The 10981-nt window shown below is 43.4% G+C and overlaps 1 protein-coding gene across 1 annotated transcript; it reads right to left on the reverse strand.

Annotated features, from left to right (window-relative positions):
• Positions 1–2346: 2346 nt before the first annotated feature.
• LOC133368454 (small serum protein 5-like) lies at positions 2347–8212 on the reverse strand. The gene is made up of 4 exons (XM_061592716.1): positions 8057–8212; positions 6514–6607; positions 4847–4982; positions 2347–2516 (listed from the first exon to the last, which is right to left on the reverse strand). Exons 1-4 carry the CDS (start codon positions 8057–8059, stop codon positions 2411–2413), a joined length of 339 nt encoding a protein of 112 aa, XP_061448700.1. The 5' UTR covers positions 8060–8212; the 3' UTR covers positions 2347–2410.
• Positions 8213–10981: the final 2769 nt, after the last annotated feature.

Genomic DNA, 10981 nt, shown 5'->3' on the forward strand with positions numbered 1-10981 from the left:
GGACTCAGTGGCGGGCTGGATGACGGCCAATAAACTGAGTCTGAATCCTAGCAAGACGGAGGCACTGTGGGTTGGTGGTTCCTGAGTTCGGATAATTGGTCAGTTGCCTGCTTTGGATGGGATCATACTCCCTCTGAAAGAGCAGGCCCGTAGTCTGGGGGTGCTCCTGGATCCATCTTTGTAGCTAGAGGCCCAGGTGACCTCTGTGGCTAGGACTGCCTTTTACCAGCTTTGGCTGGTAAAACAGCTGTGGCCATTTCTGGACCGGGATAGCCTGACCACTGTTGTCCATGCACTGGTAACCTCCAGGCTAGATTACTGTAACGTGCTCTATGTGGGACTGCCCTTGAGGTTGGTCCGGAAGCTTCAGCTGGTGCAAAATGCAGAGGTGAGACTACTCACTGGGGCAGGGTATTGCCAACATGTCACCCCGCTGCTGAAAGAATTGCACGGGCTGCCCATTGGCTACTGGGCCAAGTTCAAGGTTCTAGTTTTGGAGTACAAAGCCCTATATAACTGGGGACCAGAATACCTGAAAGACCTTCTTACCCCTTATATGCCCAGTCGATCACTGTGCTCTGCAGGTGAGGGCCTCCTGCAGATACCATCTTATCAGGAGGTTTGTTCTACACAATATAGGATATGGACCTTTAGTGTGGCAGCACCTACCCTGTGGAATTCCCTCCCCTTAAATATTAGGCAGGCACCACCTCTGTTATCTTTTTGGTGCCTTTTGAAGACTTTCCTCTTTCCACAAGTCTTTTCAGTTGAGATCTATCCCAGTCTGTGTTTGTGTTGGAATTGCTTTTTAATATGTTTTTTTTAACAATATGTTTTAACACTTTTTTTAAAGATGTTTTAAAAGCTTCTTTTTTAAAAAAAAAAGGTTTTTAACGCTGTTTTGTTTTAATGTATTTTAAGGTCTGTTTTTATGATATTTTAAAGTGTTTTTAGTGCTTTTGTTTGCCACCCTGGGCTCCTGCTGGGAGGAAGGGCGGGATATAAATCAAATAATAAATTAATAAATATTGTACTGGACTACAAATTTGTAAAAATGCAAACACAATTTGAGTTGGTCTTTCACAGTCTACATTTCCTGTGTAACTTGGAAGAATCTGGTAACGTGTCTGTCAGCATATGGTGAGTGCTGGCACCACCTCCCTCCCCACTCCCCCCCCAACCTGGCTAAGCCTCTCTAGTGTTCAAGGCTTACAGGGGGAGAGCCTCGAAGTCCACCAGATTTTTTTTCATGGTGGCCATCTTGTTTGTAGTCCTTTTACTTCTGGTGGTCATTTTGATTGTAGCTCCAGTGCATTGTGATTGACCATAAAGTTAATTTTTATATTACAGTAGGGTAATCATCCAGGGTTTCAGGAGGGGGGTCTTAGACCTTTTACTTTTTTGGGAGCAGGGCCCCAATGTCTCCAGTGTCCTATGAGCAAATCATCATGAAAGGGGAACTTGTTAGCCACTGAGAAGAGTCTTCTAACATGCTTCTTTGTCCTTTCCTGCTGATTGGAGCCAATTAGCATGAAAGGAGGTGAGTCAGCTACTTAGAAGACTCTCTTCAGTAGCTAACACTCTCTCCTTTCATGCTCATTGGCTCCTAGGGACACCTCTTGTTGTGGGAGAAGGCATTAACAAGGCTCTCATTCTCAACCCAGCAGCAAAAAAGGGGGGAGGGGTGTGCCAGAAGGGACCCTGTACTTCTGAATTTGCCACAACATTACTGTTTACATATTTATTAAAATGCAACTGCTGTGTTTTTTAACTTGAAAACACCAAAAGGACCACCTCACATGATGGGCTACTAATGATACCACTAAAAGCACTGTAGTTTACATCTGTGTTTTAAAATTTGAGGGCAAAATTTATGAGAGCATCTGAGAAAAATGCCTCAACCACTTCCGGGTTTTAGTGTTTTATTGCCTGTTTGATATCAATTTTATTGTTATGTGAGGGAGTTTGTTCTGGCATGGTATGTTTGGGAGCTAACATCTCCTTTTGAGCATATCACGTTCCAGGGACAGTCAACAACATCATCAATGCAACTACCTCGCTTTATTCACAAATCACCACCACTCTCAAAGGCTTTTCAGCTACAGATCTGTACAAATCTCTACAAATCAATTCTTCTGTCCAGTCCAGACAGGATACCAAAAGGCACAATTTGGTTTGTAATTCAGCCAAATCCAGCCCTAGTAATTATCCTCTGGAAATTCATTAACTTTGAAAGGGAGCACATGAGGAAGGTAATTAATGGCTAAGATATGCATGTCTATTGCTACAATATACGTAAAAAAAACCCTGATGATGTCAAGAAAAGACAAGAAATACAGACAGAGATGCACATATGATTGATTTATTCAGATTCCCTGATATGAAAGGGATATTCTGGGAGTTTCAAAGCTTAGTGACATGGTTTGGAGGGGTCACCTTTTTTATGGAACTTATATTGGCATGTTTCTGGATCTTTCACTGTTACGCATCCCTCAACGACAGCAACACCACCATACCTAAAAAGAAGAAGAACGAAGGGCTTATCCACACAGCGATGTACTGTGTGTCTGCTGCTACTTGCATGGTTCACATGACGTTACTGGCAAACAGAAGCTATCACACAGTTTCCCCCCTGTAAATCCATACTAACCCAATCCTCTGATAAAGCGAAAAGGGAAGGAAAAATGACTTCACTCCGTATCTCTGGGGTTTGCAGACGCTTTGCATCAATGCTTTTAGGTGGGTGTGTCAGTGGTTTCCTTCTCCATGCCCACTCCCTCCTCCTCCTCCCTTCGTTCATTTCATTTCCTGCAACTTACAGCTGTTCTCTCCCCCTTCTGCAAGCCTTTTTTATATTGCTGGAGACAGGGCCTTATTTTTCTTTCCCCCCTAACTTATGTGCAAAAGCATAACACGGCTCAAACAAAGATTTCTATTTCAGCTGTATTGTACCAGTGAAAATACAAATAACTGCACCTGGGTTTGTTTGTTTTTAAAATGAAAGTTACTGGTAGAACAAACGGAGCATGCTCAATTACCAGGTAACGCAAGGGAGTGGGAATGTTAAATTAGAGGGGATGCTCTTTAGGAAACTGCGTGATTGATCTTTCCCTCAAGTGTGACTAGAAAACACCGTGTTTGCAGCTGGCATTGAGCCCTTACGGTGGACAGCGCAAACAGGAAATGGAGTAAAAACAGCATCTTTAGCACGAAGTTATACCAAGAATAATTGGAATTATGCAGCAGAGGATCTGTCTTGCAAAATGCTTTGCTTCATCCAAAGGAAGCCAAGCCCTTAGAAATCATATGTCAATTTGCTCTGAAGCAAAGCTTGTTTGGGGAATTTAATGTTGCATACACACAGGGCATTTCTTGCACAATGAGCCAATGCATGTTACTGCATAACAACCCTTTCCCACTTGCATGGGGATGGGTGGTTGAGTGAAGCAGCCATATACAAAAAGACCTTAGTACAGGGGTGCAAAATATTTGTGCAAAACTGAGAGGCAACACAGAATGGAAACAGAGGAGGAGACAGGAATGTGTAAGGAAGAGGAGGGGTCCTGGCCCATCTAGAACATTCAGATCTCTCCCCCATCCTCAACTCTTAGGCAGTCCTTGATTGAGAGGAGCTTGGACTCAAAGAGATCTAGAAGTCAATGCACTCCCACCAGTGAGTGCCTGCTCATTGGGATTACTCCAGGGTGAATTGAAAGGTACTCTGTACATGCTCAGAGCCACTCTTCATCTTCCTGCTACTTTAAATCTGCTAAAGCTGAGTTTGAGCCCTGTTAAGGCAATGTAAGGCTCTGGAACCTCTGAGTGCTCATTGCCAGATCTAATATCAAGATGCCACTTTAATACATACACACACATACACATAAACACATATCACAATCTATAAATATCTAATTATTGCATTGAGAAGGTACATTGTATTGTAGCCTTAGCTTTCAATGTGCATCAGAAACCAGCAGGGCTTAAGACTATGGCCTTAGTGAGAGGAGCTGTGTGGTGGGGACAGAGCTGCAGAGTCCGTCCCCCCCCCAACACAAGCATCACTGCAGCTTCCCTGGATGGGGCTAGGGTGGGGCAGGGAGGTGGTGAAAACAGGGCTGCAGGGCCACACCAGCAAAGCCACTCCAACACTCCCACTGGGGCATTGGCACAGCTGGACCATCTCCCCCCACCCTAGCCTCCCCCCAGTCCCCTCCAGGTAAGCCGCCAGCATTGGGAGGGCATCTCTGACTCCTGCTCCACAGAGGCTGTTCCTGGCCTCATGTTCTTCTGAGAAGGATCCCTGACTCTTATACCTAACAAGATGTCGCAACTCTCTCAGCTTCCTCCACAGGGAGAAGGATTCCTGCTCCCGCTGCACATGTCTGGGCTGGGGTCCTTTTCCTTTATGTTCACTTCATATGTAAATCTCTCACATCCACAGCAGCCCAGGCACAAATTCAGTCCGTGCTTCCTCCCAAGAGAGGGCAGTTGAAGGAACCAGGGTTGCTCAGCTTTTTCGTAAGGAAGCAGCTGGATGAATATACAGATTATCCCCAGAGCTGTGCATACAATACGCTTTATTATTATTATTATTATTATTATTATTATTATTATTATTATTATTATTATTATTATTATTAATAATAATAATAATAATAATAATAATTGATTTATATCCCACCCTTCCTCCCAGCAGGATCCCTGTTAATGAGGACAGAAATCTCCATCTGCCTGTAGAGACTACCAGCTCTCCTTGCAGGGAGACAGAGAGGGGCTGCTCTAGCTTTTGGGAACAGACTTTCAAAGAGATGAATAAACCCAATGCCATTTGGGGGCATTTGCCTACCTGTCACAGCAGCTCATTCCGCTTCCATTTTCATAGCACCGGCATGTCAGGCATTTAGCTGTGTTCCATGCAGAGCCAAATGGATGCTTGCTCCCATCATAGAGATCAGTGCACTCAGTTGGAAACACCGGTTCACCTAAAGAGGGAAATCCCATTAATTTCTTCTGCAGTGTAGTGCCAAAGCCCACTAATCCTCAGTGAAAACCAGCTCATGATGTCAGATGTTAATAGGGAAACTGCCATTCAGCATGATGCAAAAGCCATGCAAGATGGCTCCAGTTGCTATGCATTAGAGGTGCCAACTTTCCCCCCCCCCATTGTCCAGCTCCTGTGCTTTTGACAATAGCTGAACATGCAGAAATGTAACAGGTAAAGCTTTTCCTGGCATGCAAGAAAAAGCTTTGGCACCTTTATTTCTGTGTGCTCAGGCTGCTGCAGAAGCCACCGGAGTGGTGGCAGTCACAAAGGCGGCAAGCCCAGATATGTGCCTCATTTAAAGTTAGGCACAGGGCAGCGCTCCTTCAATCCTGCCATTCGGACTGTGGGGAGTTGGTTGGGTAGAAGGAGAGAGAAGATTAAATTCTAATCATAGAAGGGTATGCAAATGTAGATGAGGCCACTATTTATGCTAATTTTTTTTTTGCTCATACAGGATAGGAAGAGGCAGAAGAGGCACAAAATAATATAAGTGTGCCATAACTAGGGATTGATGGATCTGTCCGTTCTGGTTTCTCTCCATTTTTCACTTCTTTCAAGTCGTAGATTTACTGTATTTCCACATATCTTTGCATTAAAAAAAGCCCACATGCATTTCTCCCAATATATGTTTGCATGCGGTTTTGCCCAACATATGCAGCTTTGAATGCACTTTTCTCCTAACAGAGTGAATTTTTGTACTTTATTTTTACTAATATGAACATTTTTCTGTGTATTTTTAACTAATATGTATATATGTATATTCATATGCATATTTTTTTTAGAGGACTGCATTGTTAAATCTGGAGAAGTGTGAATTTTGAAAGGTCTCGGCATTTTGGTTCATGTATTGGTTCAGGAAGCAAATTCCCACTCAGCCATGAAATTCGCTGGGTGACCTTGGGCCAGTCGCAGTCCCTCAGCCTAACCTACTTCACAGTAAGGTTCCCAGGTCCATGGCCTGAGACTAGGGTTACCAACCATACTCTTTTAAGAGTACATGTACTCTTTTTGAGATGGTGCAACAGCAGGTGTTCTTGCAACACAATAATGGGAAAAACCATAAGGTGGAATTCTCCGTTCCCCCTGCACACCTTTTAAAGATACAGAAGACCAGGCCTGGCCTCTGCAGGAGGAAGGGAGAATTCCACCTTGTGGTTTTTCTCATTACAATATTGCAAGAACACCTGCACTTGGCTGACTTTCTCTTCTCCTAAAGATACAGGATCAGTCTCAGGCCATGAACCTGACAACCCTGCTTCACAGAGTTGCTGTGAGGATAAAATGGAGAAGGAGGAGACCCATGTATGCCACCTTGAGCTGCTGGGAGGAAAGGTGGGATATAAATGTAAAAATAAAGGACAAACTCAGTAGGTGCACATCAAAATGTGAACTTTTCCCTCATTCACCTAGCATTTTCCAAACACTAAATAATTATTTGGCCAAATGAATAGGCTGCTGGAAAACAGTACCATCCTTAATCTCCACTTTGTGTTTGACAGAGAAGCAGGCTCCATGGCACAGGGCGAGTGTGAAGGACAGGACAGTCACGCTCAAGAGGATTTTCTGAAAAAGACAATTTCACCCAGAATCATTCATGAAGGTCTAATCTATTTATTTAAAATATTTATAGCCCCTCTTTCCATTTTTAAAAAACAAAATTTCTATGGGATGTATCTAGCTAACTTCTACTCAGAATAGACTCATTGAAATCAATGGTCCTTTGTTAGTCACGTCATCTAATTTCAATGGTCTACTCTGAGTATGATAAACAAGGTCTTTGGGGGGGAAATCCCTCTGTATTAAGCTTGCACACGTGATCAAGTATATATTTCATATTTTTTTAAGAAGTAAACTGCACAAAAAACAACAGCAATATAATATTCAATATCTCCAAAACACCCATTTTTCTTATGTATCTATTTTCAAAATCAGCAAGCTTGGAGCTGTCAGCCAGGGCAAGGAGATATTGTTCAGAAACAAATGATGTTTTCCTTTAAACCAATTCCCCTGACAAACTCAACAGAATAAAACAGCCAAAACAAAGCACAGACTATGACTGTGTACATACCATACAGTTAAAGCACATTTAAAGCATGTTTCCGCCCAAAGATTCCTGGGAACTGTAGTTTGTTAAGGGTGCTGAGAACTGTAGCTCTGTAAGGGGTAAAGTACAGTTCTTAGGATTCTTTTGGAAGGTGGGTTAATGTGCTTTAAATGTATGGGGTGTGTGCAGCCTATATTGTTTCAGAGCTTTGGCCATTGTTGTGGGAGTTCTAGCTGCAGTTGGTTGAAAGGAGTCCTAAGCAGTTGTTAGCTTAGCCACTGGAGTGCCCTGGAATATCTAGGAACATTCCAACTGCTCAGAAGTTTCTTTTTTAAAAACAAGTCAGCTCACACAAAGCCTAAGGATGCATGGGGCTGTAAGGCTGCCAGTGGTCAACTCTAGTGGCAAACAGGTTTCTATATCTGAGAGACAGTGGTACATGAATGAAGTATGTTAGGTGTGTGTGTGTGTGTGTGTGTGCGCGCACAAGAATATGAATGAGTTGTGCAAACAGGTATGTGCATGAGAGAATGAATGGCAAGGTATTGCAATTTTTTTAATTAAAAAAATCCTACAAACACATACAAACAGAATACTAATAAACAGACAGCATTTATGCTGTGTGAACTTTGATACTAAATACCTCTCCCAATGCTGTACCAGAAAGGTCTGAATTCTATACTAAAAAAATACATGGATCTGAACATAGTTCACTTTGCTTTATTCCATTTCTCTAAAGAAAGCTGCATAGTTGGCAAGTCATGAAGCGGCTAATGGGTCAAGATGACGAGATGGGTGCAGCACAGACGGACCAGGCATCAGAGAAGGCAAGGAACATTTGACGATTCCAACCTCTCCTTATAGCGGCTGCATTACACAAATCTGCCTCATCTTTGCAGCCTTTCCTGCCTTTTTATCTAATCCACCTCAGAGGCCAAAATATAATGCCAAAGCACTGGGCCACTTACCATCTTGACTTCTCAGTCCACAGCTGGTGGGAAGCTCTTCCTGAGGAGAAACGACACCTACGGTAAGGAGCTGTAATGGAATGCCTGTGGTGGAATCTCATTCCAAATTTATACAACTACAGGGGAAGCAAAAACAAGAACGCCTTCTTTGGGTTGCTGTTCTGGGTAAACTAAATGTGCCAACACACACACACACACACACACACACAAATAAAAACCAAACTGCAAGAAAATATTTGCTTCTGGCATTCTGGATGTTTGTTTTGTGGAGGAATATCAGGATAACAGGGAGGCTCTTGTAATCTTCAGAAATAGTTGATAAGAACACACCCAGACTAGGACAGGATTGTAAATAATGAGTGGAATGTGATTCTGATGAGCTTGCCAGGAGGGATAAGGCCAGGTGGACCAATTAAAGAAGCCTTAGGGGGTGTCAAAAGAGTGATAAGGTGAATGACTCTTACCAGGTAGGGGTTCTCTGGACACCCGGAAACTCATAGTGAAAGTGAACTCTAAAGTGAAATATCCAAGCAGGGCTGGTCCAAGACAGCTTGCTGCCTCAGGCAAATGGTGGTGCCTTCCCATTCCATATGTAGAATCCAACTGGAATGGCAAGTGAGGTGAATCAGACTTTGAAACAAGGGACAGGGTAGTGTCCTCCATTGCCCTGGGAAGCAGCAACTCATTTAGGGGCTGCAGGTGAATCTGGTTTCTGGAACTCAGGGGAAATGGTGGGAGACGCCACCCTGTCCCCCAGAATCTGCTGCCTGGGTAGCTGCCACTCTGTGTGTAATGGGAGAGCTAGTCCTGTCCCTAAGTGGATTTGAAGGTTTCTGCTTTGGTGTAACACCAACTTTTAAGGAATGCAAATATTATTCCCTGGCCTATGGCATTTCTCTAGCAAATTCCTTAATCGCTCCCCCCGAGGCTAAGAAAAGAAGAATGCAGGGCTACAATTCTATGCACAATTACCAAGGAGTAAACTCCATTGAACACAAGTAGCGCTGTGAGCCTGTCTTCGCGATGCCAAGCATCTCTACCACTTACCGTGGGGGAAGGGGGAAGGCACAGCTCAGTGTAGGCACAGCAGTGGAGCTAATATGGTGCTCCTTGCACCTTACCACTGCCATGCACAAACTCTCCCCTCCACCTCTTGGTAAGCAGCAGCAAGTTACAGGAATCCAGATTTCGATTGAACATCAAGAAAAACTTTCTGTTAAAGTGGTATGACAATGGAACCAATGACCTAGGGAGATGGCGGGCTCTCCAGCACTGGAGGCATTCAAGAGGCAGAGGGACATCCACCAGTCAGGGATGCTTTAAGTTGGCTTCCTGCATTAAGCAGGGGGTTGGACTCAATGGCACTATAGGCCCCTTTCAGTTCTACTATTCTATGATTCTAACGCTTGGTGTCTGCAACCCTATGTGCACTTATCAAGGAGTAAATGCTATTAAATACAGTGTAACTTATGTCATGCATAAGATTGTCTGGTAAGAACATAAGAAGAGCCCTGCTTGATCAGACCACAGGCCTGCATATCTAGCCCAGTATCCTGTTACCATCAGTGGTCAACAAACAGGTTTAAGGCCCAGGAGAAGAGTTTGAATGGGGCACAAGGAGGATTAAGGTAGATCACAGTGAATGGCTTACCTATCCTTGCATCACGATGGGAGCAACACCAAAGGTAAGAATAACTGTAAATATTCAGTTGACGGGAAGTGTCAGTTCAGGACAATAGCATAAAGAGCACCAAGTATTTGTTGGCTGATGAATTAACATTTCTATGGCCTCATTGAAACTCCAGATTCTTCACCGGTGAGTGACACAAAATATCATTTCACCCATCAGTGAATTTCAATCATTTCTGGGTTGAGGTGTGGTAAATGTATACAAACGCGTCACATTTTAATGACAGTGGAAGGAACATGAAGTCCAGTGATATCAATCCATGGAACTGCCAAGTGGAAGTGTCCAGATTGGAATGTTGGTCAGTGCCTTTTTTTGAAAAGTGACAAGCACAAATGATGGCTTTGAGTCCCTCATGTTGCCTACAAGATAATATCCACTGTGAGCAGCACAGTCTCCAAAAATATTCTGGGCTGTCTGAGTGAAACAATGATCCACAAAGGAAAGCCCTGGTTTCCATTTCATCAGAATATCAGGGACTATGCACAAACACACATGCATGTTTTACTTTTCCAAGGGGACAAGGTCAAAATTGGATGCAATAGAATTAAAACAGATCCTCTTGGATTAGCATTATTTTATATAGGGCAGTCAGAACACCAGCATCATATTAAAACTCCCTGTGGTAGACTCTGCAGTAAAAATAACAGATCTGGTGCTTCCTAGCACCACAAGAACATTGATCCAAGGCAAGCATCTTCACAGATACTTACACTAGATTACAACAAAACCTCCAATAAACCACAGAAGACATCTGTGGATATAAGTGACCTGTGATTTGAGTGTGTTTTTAAGGAGATCCCTTGTAAAAATTATGTGGATCTATAGGACTCCATGACCTGGATTCATATCTTCGTACCACAACTACTCTGGAAATCAACAAGTCCCTGATTTTTACAGTTCAGTCAGTGGGAAAAGATGGTGATCTGTAATTTGATGGTGGTTGGGAAGTGGTGGGGACCCATGAAAATAAATGTAGTTTCCAAAGGAACCATATTACTGGATCCCACATGTGTGTGTCCTCTTTCTGTCCTCATTTTCTCTCTCACCTGCCTCCTGGTTTCCACTTTCTGCCCCCTGGCTGCTCCATTCCCACCCCACCACCCAGATCTAGGGATGGGTGCACCAGCAAGTTCTCATAGAATCATAGAATAGTAGAGTTGGAAGGGGCCTATAAGGCCATCGAGTCCAACCTCCTGCTCAATGCAGGAATCCAAATCAAAGCATTCCCAACAGAT

The sequence above is a fragment of the Rhineura floridana genome, chromosome 12 (assembly GCF_030035675.1).
Source record: "Rhineura floridana isolate rRhiFlo1 chromosome 12, rRhiFlo1.hap2, whole genome shotgun sequence".
NCBI classification, from domain to species: Eukaryota; Metazoa; Chordata; class Lepidosauria; order Squamata; family Rhineuridae; genus Rhineura; species Rhineura floridana.